Source organism: Corvus cornix, chromosome Z (assembly GCF_000738735.6).
Source record: "Corvus cornix cornix isolate S_Up_H32 chromosome Z, ASM73873v5, whole genome shotgun sequence".
NCBI classification, from domain to species: Eukaryota; Metazoa; Chordata; class Aves; order Passeriformes; family Corvidae; genus Corvus; species Corvus cornix.
Genome location: NC_046357.1, coordinates 27,580,310 through 27,597,773, shown reverse-complemented (window position 1 = coordinate 27,597,773; position 17,464 = coordinate 27,580,310). Strand labels below are relative to the sequence as shown.

Below are 17,464 nucleotides of genomic sequence, written 5' to 3'. Positions count from 1 at the left end.
TTGCCTCTATGATACAGACCTTCCTCATGGGGAAGCAAGATCTGCTAGAAGGTTGAGACAAAGGTTGTCCCAGACCAATAAAGCAAAACGATGTCTTGTCAAAGTCTCCACCCACTCTTCTACCAACCTGGCAGCACAGTAATTACCTTGGTGTTTTGAAGGGTCTCCTCTAGTTTCTTTGCAGGCTGCAAACCAGGGACTGCCTCCCCCCCTGCATACAACTTGTTATTTGGGAGTACACACATATAATTTGTAGCTCTGTGATTGAGAGTCACAAGGCCAGCCCCACTGGCTTTCCTCTGGCTGCTCCTGAGTCCTCTCTGGAAGCAAGAGGCAGGTGTTCCTCCCCCTGCTCTGCTGGTTCTCCAGGTCATGCATGGAGAGTGTGGGCAGAAGCCTGTGAGGGTAGGTCAGCCTAAAGAAGGTGGTGCAGTAGCGCAGTTCTCGTGCTCGAAGCACGAGCTCTGGCGAGCCCTCGATCAGAGAGAGTCCAGCTGCGTTCTTCTGTGCTGAAGCGACTTCGGCATCAGGAAAGGAGCTGCTGGCTGGGCTAGCTCGCTGGCTTCTTGGCAGAGGGAACACGGCAGGAGCCGATGGGATCGGCTCACGTTAGCTCGGAGGCAAAGGAAGAGAGAGGCTGTTCTGGTCTGGCTCCTAACAGGTTTATTGTCAGAAGTTTCGCAACCCGAACAAGCTCGGAAGGGATGGAACGCGATGGGATGCTCCCGAGGCTTGCCCTCAGTTTTATAGGGAATTTGAAAACCCCAGTGAAAGGGGAAAAAAACCAATGAGTTACAAGCCAGGGGGAGGATACAATGTAACAGGAACCACTGGGGGAAACTGAGAGGCGGGAGTTATAACAGAGAACAATGAACAACCGAGGAACCGAGAATTTTCCCGAACCTCGGGAGGCAGCTTGGACCCTGGCACGGCTTAGGCTTCTGAGCCGCCCCTCGACCTGCCCTCTGAGTCTGCCTCTTCGGGAAACTTGATCCAGGGGAGGGGCTGGGATTGATTGGCATCACGCTGCCCCAGCCCCGCAGTGGGCTGGGTCACAGCAGCAGTGCAGGGCACCAGGAAAGTGAGGGAGTCTGCCTTCTGGGAGTTTGCAAGGTGCAGCTGGAGAAAGCTGCAGCTACACTGATGTCACTGAGGATGGCCTTTCTGTTAGCCAGAAAGTTAATTTGTATCTGTGATAAAGCTGTCCCTTACTGCTGCTTCGGATGAAAGGGAAAAGAGGAGAGTGGGAGCAGGATGAGGTCTGGTTAAATCACCTGGGAATAATATTGGTGTGGGGGGGAAGAACAAATGATGACTGGACTGTGCGCCAGTGGGCTGACTGCTCATGCCTGAGCCTGGTCCGTGTTTGCACGAGTCTGTCCTGTCCTCCAAAACCTTTTTGGGATGAATGCATGCTACTTGAAGAAAACTACACCTTACTACAATACTTGATTTAGCAAGAGGGATGTCTTTCCCATTCTACTGTTTCTAATGAAGCCCTTTTCATTGCCATGAAAGCTGGTGGCAAATGGGGACACATGGGATAGGAAATTGCACTTATTGCTTGTACTTAAACAGTGGCCCCTGCAGACTAACACAACAAACAGACACCTTTCTCATTGCTTGCTTGCTTTGTGATCACTGTGCTCCTGTCAGGGTTGCAGCCAGAAGCCTTTTCTCTGCATAAGGCAAGAATAAGGGGTGAGGAATGCATTTGGAGCAATGTGAAACTGAAGGTTTTAAAGCTGTCTGGAAGTGAGAAGTTCCTCTGCACACAATTTTTTTCAGTGCCTGTCTCTTTGAATGCTCTTGCTTAACCACGGGGGCAGGGTTGCAGTACCAGGTCCTGGGGAGAGAGATCTTTGCCCTGTGAAAGAAGCATTAGTAGCATTATTCAGAGGAAATACAATTACGTGATGTATTTTTGTTTGCCAAAACTGTCCCAGTCCAGCTGTGTGGACCTGGGACTTAGTTGTCTTAGTTGATTAGTCAGCTGCTAAAACCAGTGAAGGTGCTTTTATGTGAGTCTTGCTAGTGTGTCCCATGCAGGTGACAGATGTCTCCTGCAGGATGTGTGAGACACATGAACCTTGCTGGTGTGAGGTACATATTGCACTGCTTCCCAGCTGTGCCCTGATGCTGGCTAGGCAAGAGCAGAAAGGCTTTGGAGCAGCCTGCTTAGCAGACAGATACTCCTCTGCCAACATTCATCAGGAACCAAGATGCAGCAAGAATCACACCTCTCTGATCAGGAGAGGGGACAACTGTGTGTTTAAAGTAGAGACATGGAAACCAGGACCCTGTGCCTGTGTGAAGAATGCAGAAGCCTGGTTTGGAAGCAAGTAGCACATGTCTTCCTGTTTCAGCATAAATCTATTGTGGGGGCAGCAGAGTGAGGAGAGGGGAGGTAGTTTTTATGGAGTTCTCTTGTACAGTTTGCTCCATATGGAGCCATGTCATGAAATTTGCAATGCATGTAGCTGGCTCTCAGGCAGAAAACCAGCAGAACTTCATTATATATTAATTGCCTTATTTAAAATGATGTGTTTAACTGTTTCCTTTCTACAAGTCCTGGGGTACTGTAAATGGGAATGTATCCCCCATTTCCAATACGTAGCTTGGTATTCAGTGTGAGGCAGTACTGAAGCTGACTTCATACATATCTTGTTCTTGTCATCTGGATGTAAGCGTTGTCTAATTGTCATTGGCAGAGACAAGAGAGCTGAAAGGGCTTTTTGAGTCTCCCAGAGTGACTCTTCTTACCTTTTGGCATCAAGTTATATTATTCATTTTTGGATGGGAAGGAATGAATTTTGAGGGAATAAGTGGTGTGGAAGAAAAGTGGAGGGGAGGAGAGAGATTTTAGCAGGACAGGAGAAGGATGAAACTAATGGATGATTTCAAGAAAAAAGGAGAGAAGGGACCAGAGAAACTAATGGATCTAGGCAGATTCTGGGAATGACAGTGATTCTTACTTCTGTTTGATTTTATTACTTGGAGCTGAGTGCAGGTAAAGATTTTATTTCATGGACTGGTGGTAGAGAACTGAGAAGAGGATGTGTATCTTCTCAAGAGTTTTCTAGCTATATATCTTTGTGCCACTTTCCATCTGCTTTTTTTGCATGAGGTTGAAAGCTTGAATCTCTTGTGGCATTCTCCTTGGATGCTTGCAAACAGTTGTCTCACAAGACTTGCAAGGCTGCCCCTATGGGTTTTTTGGCCATAGAAACATCACTTAAAAATGAGAAGGCTGAAAAGGAAAAGGCATTACCTATGCAATACAAGTTTAGCATTCCAAAAGAGAAGGTGAAAAGGGAAATGAAGTTTTAGTGGCATATGAAATTGAAATGCTCATTATTACTTTCAAAATGCCCCTTACTAACATTGGCATTCCTTCTTTTCTCCCATTTTTATGTCTTTTGACCCTGCATACAAGAGAAGGAATGAGGGTAGAGTGTATTTTTTCTGCTGGTCTCTCTGCTTTTCAACTTACCTCTAACTTTTGAGAGATTGAGACCTCTGAAAAGTCTTTCAGAACTGTAAATTCTCTTGATTCCCTGTCAGTAAGGAAACAGGAGAAAGAGTCCAACTTGTCAGGCTAGATCACCTGAACATCTGGAGTGCTTTTCAGAGTCACAAGAGGTATAGGCAGAGTTTGGAAACCTGCCTAAGAACAATAGAAAACAGTACTTAAATGTTTTTTTGGTAGACTGTCATGTTATGTGCTTTCCCTAGGAGTGCACTAGGACTAGGTCTCCAGAGGTCTGGCTGGATTTCAGCCTGTGTCTCCCAATGCCAGGGCAGCTTTCATGCAGGAATGCAACATAGACCATGTGGAGAACAGGTCTCGAGGAGAAGGGAGACTTCTTGCATGAAGCTGGGGGAGCGTGAAACAAACATAACCATTACTAATTTGTTGGCACAAGTTTCTACCCTGCTCAGAGGTGTGCAGCACAAGAGAACAGAAAACAATTGTTTGGCATGGGGCATGTACCATACACATGATGGATCTGTGCAATGGAACCATTGTGCACTATGAACTGGAAGGCTCTGAGCCCAGGTGTTCTGAGGAGTGTGAGTATCTCATTGTGGGTTTGGATGGGGAAAAGGTACAAGTTTCAAGTCCTTTCAGGAGATGCTGTGCCAGATTCTGGTCTCCTGAAGAGCTCTGTCTGTTCTTTGATTGCTGCAGTAGTGTTTCTCAGATTTCACAGAATATTCTGAGTTGGAAGGCACCCACAAGGATCATCAAATGCAACTCTTCATTGAATGGCCCATATGATCCAGAGAACAGGAACAGAGACAGGCAGGCTGTCCCTCTGTTGCTTACCTGAAGGCAGACAGAGCTGGAGAGCTTTCTGTTAGAATTTACAAACTGTTATTTGGACTAAAAGTACTGCATTGGTTTAATTGAGTGCTGCTTCTGCAATCCACACAGACTTTATGTACCCTGCTTCCATGCCAAAACTGTAATACACTCTTGTGAGAGACTCACAAGACTCATCTAATGTGATGCTCTACAAGAAGTGATCTTGTGCTTGCACAGGCTTCGTTTGTATGAACCTTGTAAAAAAGGCTTTGAATATCTTACAGCTGATGGCAAAGAATGCCTGTTTGTGTTACCAGAGTCAGCTGTGAGCCTCCTTCCTGTGCAGCCTTGAGTAAGTCAAACATTGACAAGTGTTGGCATGGGGGACAGAAGGGGTCAAGGACTTGTGTCTTGATGGATGAGTGTTGGGTGGATGCAGGCTGGGTGCTGCCAGGCCCCCGCTGTGTAAGAGGTGGAGAGAGGGTGTAGTTCACGTCTGGAGCCTGGTCCCATGGAGATGGGTGTTGGGATGGGCCATAGGCAGCTATGGGCACCGAAATCAGCTGTCTGCAAACAGGAAGGTGATTTCCAGCCTGGTTAGCTTAAAAAACGTTTTGGTGCCAGAGACCTCAGACACCTTCCTGAAGCAGCTCCATGTGGCCTAGCCAAGAGGAGAAATTTCTTATGCCTGTTGGACTTGTTCAGCTCCTGTGAGTTCTCCAGGTAGTGTTTTGTGCTGCTTTGAATGCTTTTATGTATCCATTTCTTTCCTTTACCATGATGTTCATGTGATCTGTGCTTTTGAAGGTGCCACCCCTTTTCCCCACCATTATCTTCAGGTCCGTATCTGGACAGGGTGGTCTCGTCCCTCTACAAGTCCTTTTTGCAGTCTAACAGAGTTGCTGAGATTAAGCTCAAGGAAATAGGGCCTACTTCTGTTTACAATGCAGTGGAAAAGGTTTCAGCTCAAACTCTGCATCAAACAAACAAACTGATTAAACTTTTGGCTTTCATCTACCATTATACTACTCTTAATATTAACCCTGAAGAGTGATATATTTGGAAGGAGCTACTCTGGCCAGTTAATGGTTGGAATGATGGCCATTGCTAAAGAGCTTGAATTGCAGTGCAACTCTTGGTACCATAATGGAGCAGATTGTTCTCAAGTAGCTATATCTGATTCAGCTGCTTTATCCCTGGATGTTAAAAACTGAAATTTTTGCATTAAGTACTGCAACCAAAAATCGCTTGAAATGGAGGTACTGGATGCACTTCTGAGCGGGTTAGTGCAGCCAGAATGAGTGGGTGTATAGCCCTGCCACACTCTGGACATAGCAGACTTATTGCACATGAAATTAAAATTATTTAATTTCTATTCTGTCTCTGTGAGTCTGTTTTCTGTCCAAATCATGAGCAGCTGTAGCTCTGTTGTCATTGCTAGGCTTTTATTGAATCTGCCTGGGAAATGCCAGGAGAGATTAATGCCATTCTCTCTCCCACTCCTATGACTGATAAAAGTTTTGCTGCTGCCTAATTGGAAACTTCTTTGATGCAGTTAAAACACATGTATTTCGACTTTCTTGTCTCCCCTAGATTTTGAAAGCAGATGATTTATATCCTCCTTGTACCAACTTGTTCTGTTTGAAGCCTACTGTCATGGCTTCCCTCCTTCATCTCTACCTCAAAGTTTTTAGGATTTCTTAGCAGATCTCACACCTTTGATCATTGATCCACAGAGTTCTACCCTGAATTCTCCTCTAACTCTCTGACACATCCTCAAGAGCAGTGCCCAAAGCTGAAGGTCTTTTGTCTAGTATTCATGTTGCTGGTGATTGAAGCACAAGCTGAACAGAAATCCCAGTGCAGGCCAGTGGAGTGGAGTGAGAGCATGCAGTATACAGCATCCTCTTGTCTGCACACTTGTTACATATTGTTTCTGTCCTGGAAATACAGACAACTCAACTTGGTACTTCAGCACAAAGCCAACCTACCTTATTTCTTGCTGGTGTTTTCAGAATAGGGAATATGCCTGGAAGGAAAGAAAATACCCAAGAGAACATCTGGGTTGGTAAGTGGTGAGGTCATTCAGCCTTTCGCCTTGTATAAAGTCAGTGAAAAATTGTCACCAACGCTAAGCTCGTTGTTGAATTGGGATGGGTGGCAGTGGACACTCTTGGCTCTGGAAGAGTCACAATGCTGAACCCTTGGCATTTGTTTGGCAGACGGGGGCCTGGTACTTCATAGTCCTGCTCTGTGCACCTGGGAAGTAGAAAATTAGTCACCTTCCTGGCAATCAGCAGCAGGATGCATCGAGGTCCTGGCTCCCAATGTTCTGGTGCATGTCTATTCATAAGGGAATGAGGCAAGCAAGCTCTGCCTCATAGCTACTTCTTTCCTGAGGTGATACTGTCACACTGCCTGTCTGTAGTTCCCTGGGTGAGCAGAGTGAGAGATCCCACTGCTGCCAAAACACTCCAATTCCCCTCCTTCCAGATGTGATGTGATGCCTATCATTTGTGCTCTTTTTAACCCACATCAGATACTCTTTATGATTTGATTCTGCTCAAGTGCCTTGTTCTAGTTTTTGGATGGGTTTTGTGATTGGTTGTTGTTGTGGTCTTTTGTTTGTTTGCTTGTGTTTTCATAATTCCCATCCTCCCCCCGCATTAATTTTCTGCTCAGAGCAAGAGAAAGCAGCTCGTGGATGGGGCTGAAGGTGCCAGACCACAAGCAGTCCAGGAGTGTGTGCTGGAGAGGTCACCTCCTAGCAGTGTGTGGAGCCGCACCCAAAAACTGGTATTTGTAGGAGATAAGGTGCCCATCAATCTTCTTTCAGGCCTTTCCCAGGATGTAAGGAAAATAATTTCCTGGTCTGCTCCTGGCACTGCCAGGGATATCAAAAACACTAAGGATATCAAAAACACTAAGGATATCAAAGATGAGAAACGGTAGAATAAAGCGTTGACAAAGTTTTGAGTTTTTACACTATTGGGGATGACTGCTGCTGTGAGTCTTTCACAAAATACTGTGGCGCCAGAGTAGAGGGTGCTCTCAGTTTGATTTGGATTAGGCTACCATACGTCTGGGTTTCCTCAGACATATTTCACTTTTTCCATGTGGTTATTTTGTCCAGGACCAAGACAAATTCATCCAGAATTCACACATGTCATGCATGGTTGTAGTGGGTTGACCCAGGCCAGATGCCAGGCACCCACCAAAACTGCTCACTCACTCCTCTCTGCAGCTGGACAGAGGAAACAAAATTTAATGAAGGGTTCCTGGGCTGAGATTAAGGACCGGGGGAGATCATTCGTCAAATACCATCATGGGCAAAACAGGCTCAGCTTAGAGATATGAAGTGAATTTATTGCTAACAAAATCAGAACAAGATAATGAGAAGTAAAATAACCCTTTAAAAACACCTCCCCGCTCACCCCTCCCTCCTTCCAGCTCTACCTCCTACCCCAGCAGTGCAAGGAGACAGGGAATGGGGGCTATGGTCAGTTCATCCTACTGCTCAGGGAGAGGAATCGTTCTCCTCCTGCACCCTGGGGTCCTTCCTATGAGAGACAGTTCTCCATGAACTTCTCCAACGTGGCTCCATCTCATGGGCACCAGTCCCCCTCAAACTGCTGCAGCATGGGTCACTCTTTCACGGGCTGCAGTTCTCCAAGGACAGGCTGTTCCAGCCTGAGAGCAGGGCCCCTCTCTCCATGAGTCTCGCATGGGATCACAGCCTCCTCTCCACCTGCTCCAGTGTGGGGCTCCTCCATGGGGTGCAGGTGGATCTCTGCATCCCCATGGATCCCCATGTGCTGCAGGGCTAGAGCTGCCTCACCACAGCCTGCAGAGGAATCTCAGCTCCAGTGCCCAAAGCACCTCCTCCCCCTCCTTCTCCACTGACCTTGGTGTCTGCAGAGTTTTCTCCTCACATGTTCTCACTCCACTCTTCTCTAGTCACAATTACAACTCTGCAACCCCTTTTAGTTTCAAATTCTTAAATCTGTTATCACAGGGGTATTACCATAATTTCTAATTGGCCCAGCCTTGGCCAGAAGCACGTCCATCTTCGGAGCTACCAGGAACTGGCTCTGCTGGGCATGGAAGAAGCTTCCAGCAGCTTCTCACAAAAGCCACCGCTGTAATTTCCCTGCTACCAAAACCCAAGCCATGCAAAACCAGTACAATGGTGCAGGCAAATCTGTAATCCTAGAGTAATATTGTTAAGAGACCATGCAAAACGTTTAATTTTCAGACATCATAAAATGCACAAATCTGTATTTTAATTATTTGGAGATGATAGTGTCAGCTTTTGTAATGTAAAACCAATCCTGTCTTACTGACAAAATATTTTTTACTTACTGAAAATACTTTCTCCCCTCCCATTCCTTACACCAGTTGCTCTTTGCACTGTTTTGAAAGCAGTTGCCTCTCCAAACAGCATTTTTTATGAATGAGGAAGAAATGTGTTGTCATCACTTCCTGTCAGAGGAACAGGTGAGAAAGCTGAGCCTGCAAGGCACACGTGAGGTTTATTGGGTTGAAAGTCTGCCTCTGTGGGTGTGCATCTTGGTATGCTGGCAGTGGCATTTTTAGGGCAGTACAAGATACACATGGCTGAGATCCAGAGGCCCTAAAATCACAGGATCACAGAATAATTGAGGTTGGAAGGGATCCCTTGAGTTCATCTAGTCCAACCCTTCTTCTCAAAGCAGGGTCAACCTGAAAGGTTGCCCAGGACCACACCTCCCAGGATGGAGACTCCATAATGTTTTGGGCAACCTGTGCCAGTGTTGGATGACTCTCACAGAGAAAAAGCGTTCCATTGCACATAAGTGGAGTTTTCTGAGTTTCAGTTTGTACCCATTGCTTCTTGTCCAGTTGCTGGGTACTGCTGAGGAGACTCTGATTCTGTCTTCTTTACTACCTCTTCTGAGATACTGGTGTGCATTGATAAGATCCTTCTGAACTTCTCTAGGTTAAGAGTCCTGGCTTTCTCAGTAATTGCTCTCATGTGCTTGGTGACTCCTTTCTCCAGAAGAGCCTTGAAACGTCAGACCATGCACTCTCTCCCAACTCAAAAGCAGTGTAGCTAGAAGTTCCTTGCAGCCAGGCAATTAATTTCCTTTTGGAAAGATAATGGTACTGCTGTAACAAGCAACTGCTGCATCTGGACAATACAGTGATTTCCTCCCCCCCACCAGTGTGAGTAAACCTAACCACTAAAGCTGTAATGAGCATGAAATTGTTTGAGAGCACTGCACCTCTGGGGCTGTTTGGGGAGCTAGTCAGTTGCATATAACCTCAGCTTGCTTTCTGCCTGTGAGCATCCCTTCTTCCAAGATTAGCTTTCAGGATTGCTGCTTTTTTTTCCAGATAACTTGCATTTCTTTGTTTTTGTTTGGGACAGGCAGCTCCCACTGTATCCAAGATCCTTTGCACCTAATGTTTTCTGCAGAAGAGATCCATTCAGCTAAAAATATGGACAAATGCAGGGTTAACATAGGTAAAACATGCTAAGGTAAAAGAGAGCAACAAAGATGGCTCTGAAAGCCACTGGTGATCTGCCAGGACTGTTACAGGCATGTGTATTTGTCCAAGGTGAGGTTGGCTCCAAACTCTGTCAGTAGATTGGGAGGAGGCAGTAAATAGGATAGAACTTGTGTCCTAATACTGTTCATAGCCTGAATCTTCCAGTGTGACACAGAATGTGAACTTTGTGGGTCTTTGTATTGATGGGTGCTTGTAAAGCTCCAGTTGGACTGCCCAGCCTCAAGCCATCCTGTTTCTTAGCCTTTAATAATCATCTCAGGAGGATGCATGACCATGCCAGCAACATGGACATTTTGGTTTAGAATTGCTCAGACCTCTGCTTGTCAGGTGATCATGCACTTGGCTTCCTGCCATTGAGTGCATGCATGCTTCCCTTCACCCTTCAACTATGTGAGAGAGCTGTCTAAGCCTTGCTGCAGCTCAAAAGCTACTTGGGTGGGTTCCCTTGTCAAATTGGAGTATTGTTGATCCAACATCACTGATAATACTGTTCACCAAATGCACATTAAAGAGGTCAATAAGGGACAAAACCATGTGCCATGGTTTAGGACAGTTTGGGTTTTTAGTTAAAGAAGGCTCCATCAGCCATGGAAGTGATTCTTTTGCAAAGACGTGCTTACAGCTTCCTCCAGACCCAATAGAACCAATCAACTGGCCAGTTTGAATATTGGCAACTTTTTAAAGCCGCTTAAGAAGCTTGACACACCTCTGTGATCCACATTTAAGAACGAACAAAGCCCGGGAAAGCTCTCTTGCTTCTGGCTTTCGGACAGGTAACTGGGGGGGCCTGCAGTGTGGCCCAGAGGGGCGGGGCTGGGCCCTGCTCGGTGCAGCCCGGCCGGGTCGGCCGCAGTGCAGCTTGGCTGAGATCTCAGCCGCTGCTGCTCGCTGGACACCCGGCACAGCCCCATCAGTGCAGGCCGGGCTGGCCGAGAGACAGCCACCCCAGAGCCCCCGCAGCCCTGCTCCGTGCAGGTGGGCCAGCAGCGCGGCTCGGCCAGGCCGGCCCTCACCCCTCCAGTGCGGCCGAAATTCATCTCAGGCCGCTGCCCGGCAAAGAGCAGGTGACCAACAGCGATAAGGGAATTCCAGCTGCGGGGCCGGGTGACATTAACCCTTGTAGGGCTGTAAGCTCCCTCCAGAACAGATGAAGCCTGCAGACATCAATCCTCTCCCAAGTCAAAAGAAAAGGAAAGGTGAAGGCACGTGACGAAAACACCATAAAGACACCAAAGTCAGTGAAGAAGGAAGAGCTGAAATCCTGAGACAGGAGAAAGAGGAAGAAGCTTCAAACCTAGAAGCTGAAATTCTGTTGTAAAGCTATGGTGATGGGCTATGATACATCAGAGTACCTGTTGTAATTTCATGAAAGCATGGGGGGGTGGAGCGTTCAAACTGCAATTGTGAGCAAAAGTACCTGTGCTGAAATGAGCAAATGTTGAAGTAGCTGTGATTTGATGAGAAGCTTGAACAGAGAGAGATGAAAGTGATGAAGACCCTTGCTCCCAGGGAAAAGAAGACCTCTGTTCCTAGAGATGAAGATGCTCCCAGAGATGGGTGAAGAGAACCTTTGCTTGTGGACAGCTCATCCTTAAAATGGTACCCCAGTAGCTCAAGATTGAACCCTTGAAAGCAGTTGTGGGGAAAGCTGTAAGACGAGGGAAGGGACTCTCACATGTGAGCAGAGAACCAACCCAGGCGGCTGTCTGGCTGTGACATTGAAGCCATGAGAGAACTGTTTCTTGTGGAGATGTCTCCATAGCATGAGCAAGAGAGACTCCTCTCCCTAAGTGAACTGAAGAAAGATTATTATAGAGATGGTAAACTGACTGAAAATCTCAAGGGCTGTCTTTTTACATTGTCAATGGGAGAAGGGAGAAAGGTGGGGCTAAGAGAAGTGTTCTGAAGGTTTAGTCTGACTTTTTTTCCCCTTTCTTTTAGGTCTGTTATTAAACTTTTTTATATTCTATTAAGTTTTGTGCCTGCTTTGCTTTCTCCGAATTCTTATCTCACAGAAGGAAAGTAAGTAAGTAATGGGTATTTTGAACCAAACCACTACAGTTTACAACTGAACCCACTACACCATGCCCTCTGCCAGTATTTGCCCGTATTCCCAGCTATTGTGCGAAGTGCTCCCTACCCATAACCTCCCTGCCTGATCTGCATTTCTTTTCCTATGGGCAGTAGAATCTTCTCACTACATTCACCATATGCCTTTTGCTCTCTAAATCCTGTGGGAGGAGCAGGATTTAATAGTCTTAATTACCTTTTCTGACCAACATTGGTAATTTCCTATTTGAAAATAGCCAGTCACAGGACAGGACTCTCCCCCTCTGTTCTCATGAGACCCCACCTGGAACAGTGCATATGGTTTTGGTGCCCCCAACATAATGAAGACATGGAACTGCTGGAGCAAGTCCAGAGGAGGGCCATGAAGTTGCTGAAAGGAGTGGAGCATCTTCCCTATGAAAACAGGCTGAGAAAGTTGGGGCTGTTCAGCCTAGAGAAGAGAAGGTTGAGTGGAGACCTCACAGCAACCTGGCAGTATCTGAAGGGTTCTACAGGGAAGGTGGAGAGGGACTCTTTGTCAGGAACTGTAGTGATAGGATAAGGAGTAATGCATGCAAACTGAAGAGAGGAAACTTAGATTAGATATTAAGGGGAAATTCTTTACTGTGAGGGTGGTGAGACACTGGAACGGGTTGCCCAGAAAAGCTGTGGATGCCCCGTCCCTGACAGTGTTCGAGGCTGGTTTGAGCAACGTGGTGTAGTGGTAAGTGTCCCTGCCCATGTCAGGGGGTTGAAACTAGATGGTGTTCAAGGTCCCTTCCAACCCAAACCATTCTATGACTCTGTGACTCTATGATTTTATGAAATGTTACATCAGTTCCATTAAGCCTCACTGCTCTCTGTGAGAAGGGATTCTTGTGTTTAGCATGCTTTATGTGTGTCATTTAAACACATTTAAAATGCTGTCTGTCAGAGGGCTGTAGTGCAGTTACAAACCAGACATGCAGAACATAATTGTCACTTGAAAAAACATCAACAAGTGGCTGTAACTATTCCTATGATCTATCAAACTTCTTTTTTCCATTCATGTGAGCAAAATTCAGAATAATTTTTGGTCCTAAACCACCTGAGGGCTAAACAAAGCATGCATCCGGACTGGCTTGTTCACTCACCATGTTTCAGGTTTTCCTTACCCAAGATGTTGTATTTTCCATGCTTCCTGAGCTCTATCCTACCAGAATTCATGTCCTCTTAAACTTGCTGCCATGCGGCCCTGCCCCAATGATAGGGACTGCTGACACATGCACAGCCCAGCTGGCTGGTGATGCTGAGAGCTGTCATTTCATCCCTGCACTCTCCTCTATCCATCGGAGATGTGTAACAGGATTATGGCAAAGGGGTGAACACCAGAGAAAACTGTGTCTGCGGCTTGCTGGCTGAGGCTTGGTGTGAGCAGCCCAAGTGGGGAGGGTGAGGCTGTGGTGGGGAGAGGGGAGTGGGATTCTGCAAGCCTGGCCTGTCCTTATGCCTTGGGACATTGTGTTTCTCCCCTTGCAGATGTCGTGGCACCCGCAGTACCGCAGCTCCAAGTTCCGCCACGTGTATGGCAAAGCTGCCAGCAGGGATAAGTGCTACGACTGTGTGCCCATCACCTGCAGCGTCCACGACAACCACTTCTGCGCTGTGAACCCCAGCTTCATTGCGGTGGTGACCGAGTGCGCGGGCGGCGGTGCCTTCCTCGTCATTCCCATCAAGCAGGTGAGCTCCCCAAGGCGAGCTGCCTTTCCAGAACACATCAAGAGGCTGGAGGAAGGACAGGCTTTCTAGGGACCTAGGTCACAGAGGATATTCATTTAATGCTGTTGCCCAAATTGCAAAATGGTGGAAGAGGCCCCAGTTGCCCTAGCAGGTGATTCCTGGCATGTGTGTATTTATGTCTTGCATTGCTGCTTGCAGATTTTTGACACCTTGCTTCATTTTATAACTCGTTTGTCTTTCTTGTATAATCAGCATAATGTGCTGTTCAGATGTTTGTCTCCTGGGAGTAACTGCAAATTAAAAAGTATTTAGTGGATACAGAGAGCAGAACCAGAAAGATGCTTTAGCAACATGGATTCAGTGACCAAAGGAGAATATGGTATGTTTTGTTCTACCTTCTCCTTTGTGAAAGAATGGAAGCACAGTTATCAGGCAATGAAGCTCTTAAACTTCAAGCATTGATGCTGCGAAGACTTCCCTTTCAGAAACAAATGCCATGTATATGAGTTTTGATGACTTAGGATCAGATGAGAGGGAGAAGCTGGCTGTCTGTTGTTTATTGCTTCAGTAAAATTAGGCGTGCACTTATGTGGATTAACTTCAATATGAGATTATGATCTCTCTGGAATCAGGACAGAACAGATGAAAGGCAGAAGTTCAGCCTTTAATTAAAAGTTAATTGATGGTGTTATTGCAATGCCACTTTTTCAATATATATTTGCTAAGGATGAAAGTGAACTGGCTGTGCTTGAAGAACCTAGCACAGTTTCCGGCCCTTCTGGACTTTGTTAATTCATTCCTTCAATGATGGTGCTGTTTAGAGACTGTCCTAAAATTAACCACTACCCTGTTTTTCTTGACTGAGTCACTTCTGCCCCCACAATGATGGTCTGTTGAGGCTCAACAACTTGTCTTTATCACAGAACTACATCTGTAGGCAGCCAGCTGTTGACCGTGGGATGTGGTGTGGGACCAAGCTCTCAAAGTTCTGGCAAAAGTAGCTGAAGTTGCTTGCATTTCTTACTATTAATTTTTCTGTCTTCTCACCTTTTCTCAGCTTGGCTAGTCTTTGTAGTAATTCCTCGTTCTTACACCTGCTCACATACTCCACCCAGTTCTGAAATATTGCATGTAGAAATCAAAGGCATGGTAGAACTAAAAAGATACAGAAAAGGATAATTAAAGTATGTCAGTGAAAATGTGAAAGTAACTTTCATGTGAGGAAAGACTTTGCAGGTCAGGCCTCAATCAGTCTGGGAAAAAAGGCAAATGAGCAAGATGTATAAAACTGTCAGGAGAAGAAGTTTAAGGAGCAGCTCTTCTTGATTTGTTTGGTGAAGGGGATTCTGGACACCAGGGAGCAGTCTGTTAGCAGCAGATGTAAATGCTGCTGCAGTTTAGATGTGGGGCTCACTGTCCTGGATGTTGATGAGTCTGGAAGAATTAAGGGCTTCAAAACTGAGCTATGGAGAGGCGTTGGTCCCTTGAGGGTTAACCTTTGGTTGTGTGTCAGGGAAATTAGGTGCTTCACACAACTGTTCTCTGAATACCACCAGTTCCTTACCCATGCTGGGTGGTAAAGCTGCTTCAGCCACCCAAAGAAAGGGATTCCCTGAGTCAGGACCTGCAATACCAGCTACTTTGTTTTCTTTGATACACTTCCAAAGTGGTACCATCTGGTGCAAAGCAGAAACTTTTGACTTGTGCTTCTGATGGTGCTTTTTTTGTGACTGCCACCTCCCCCTATGAAGGTGAACCGTGGCAGACAGTGTACTGGACACTTGGCTTGTGCCCTCAGCTGCCAGGGCATCAAAGGCAGCCTGTTCTGGAGATGTGTCTGGGACAGTATTGCCCTCTTACGATGGACAGCTGACTGTGGTTACTTTTGACTGGATTCATGGGAAGCAGACACATCCCAAGTGTGACAAAGTGTGGAGGAAGAGCCCAAGGACCCAAGAGCCACGATGTCACATATTTAGTTAAAGCAGGAGATAGTAGCCAGGACAGGGAGGGCTGCACTTGCTGGGGAGGATGAACAACCTGATCAGGTAGCTGTTCTTGTCTCTCCCTCCAATGCTTTTTTGAGTTCATTCTGCATGTGCTGCTACTAGAGGGGCTGCCTGTCTAAGGACATCCTTGAATGAAGGCTCAGCTTTGCTCTGTTTAACTGTGCCTCCTTGTTTGTTTGTTGTACTCCTCACCTGCTGAGTCACAGACACCAAGGTCTCTCATCTCTCCCTGAATAAATACCACTTCTTTCCTTCTGCACCAGTCTTCTTCTCTGAGAGCCTGGGGGTGAGGTGGGGCTGGGGACAGCAGAGGTTAGGTAGAGAAAGAGTTCTTTGCCCTAGATACCATCCTTTCAGCAGGCCTTTGCATTCAGCCTTATAAGAAATTAGTTGAATATTTGCCATCACTTTGGAAATGGTCTGTTGCAGGGTGTATCAGTGAGGTCCTGGTGAATATGTGCCACTGAAACCAGATGGATGGAAGGGCAACACATCTCACCAGGGAGGGAAGGGGCTGTGGCCACCGGGGCTGCCTGGTGCCCAGAACGGGCTGACTGATTGTAAATCTTGCAAGTTCAAGGAGACATGAGCTCAGTGACTGTAACTGAGAGATCAGCTGCTTTCCCACAGTGTGGCCTGGGTGTAGATGTGCTGGGGAAGTGCATGCACAGCGTGCCAAGGAAGGATCTTGACTGGGAGGAAAATTTTGTGGCTTTCTTTTGAAAGATGGAGTCCTGCCTTTTTCCATCTCCGATGGTGATACTCGGTTGAGACTGCATCTGTCTCTTCCTCTGCAGCAAAAAGCCAAGTGAGAACAAGGTCCCAGGAGAGAGGGAGGTTATTTGTGCCCAGGTCTGCAATCTCTACTCTTTCAGTGTGTCAGCACCCGGCGTGAAAGGGAGGACATCTGTGGCTGTGCAGACCTCCTAGACACAAACTCCTCTCCCTTCTCTCTGGGAATATGGACTGTAAAACGAAACCATGATGACCCCTCTGGCCTTATGTAACTGACACATATGTGAGCGCTGTGCTAGCGCCCTTCAGGGGCAGAGGTGGGGGTGACCTACCTCATAGTAATCTACCCTGTACAAATCTGCTGGGAGAGTTGTGACAGATGTTCCACTACAAGTGATTTTTGTCAGGGAACTCCAAGCTTGACTACTTTTCAGAAACGCTGGAATTTTAGAAAGCGAGTGGTTAAAAAATGGGTCATTTTCAAGCTCTGTAGGTAACTGTGGAAGTCAGGTACCACTTCATGGGATGACAACACATCTAGTTACTCAAATAGTTTTTGGTGTGTAAAATTAAATTTCCTCCAGCAATGAAGATCTTCACTTCCTCATGCAGATGTGCATCTGAGACCAGCAGCTCTAGCTTCATGTCATATATGTTTGTTGGCTCTTGGGGGTTCATGCGTGGTGAGTCCTGCTCTGTCCCAGTGCTTGCAATGGGGCAGGTGAGACTGGTGGCTGGGAGAACAAGGGCTCCTTTTCCAGAGCCAGTTGGGGAAGTGGGAGTAGGGTAAGAGAGCCTTGCGGAATGGGTCAGGCAAAACAGACTTAGGTCAGCCTGGGTGTCTCCAAAACAGAGTGGGGAGCAGACAGGCAACTAGCTCTGGGAGGGGACAGGGTTCCCTTAGGGATCAAGGGATTGCTGTGGATTTGTCTGTCCACCCCTTTTAGTTGTCATCTCGAAACTGAGCTACAAAAGGACACTGTGGGTGGAGGAGCACTTCTTATTAAAGGTCTTTCATCTCTCTTCTGCCTTCCCAAATCTTTTTGCATTGTTGCTGTTATGAAAGGGAATTGTTTTTGTAGTCTAAAAA

General features: G+C 46.6%; 1 protein-coding gene across 2 annotated transcripts in view; it reads left to right on the top strand.

Moving 5' to 3' along the window:
• CORO2A (coronin 2A) overlaps nt 1–17,464 on the top strand; it is a 64,308-nt gene that overhangs the window by 22,446 nt on the left and 24,398 nt on the right. For both annotated transcript variants that reach the window (XM_039567372.1, XM_039567371.1), the window contains exon 2: nt 13,430–13,630. In XM_039567372.1, coding sequence (XP_039423306.1) covers nt 13,430–13,630 — 201 coding nt within the window. The remainder of the gene's footprint in view (nt 1–13,429; nt 13,631–17,464) is intronic.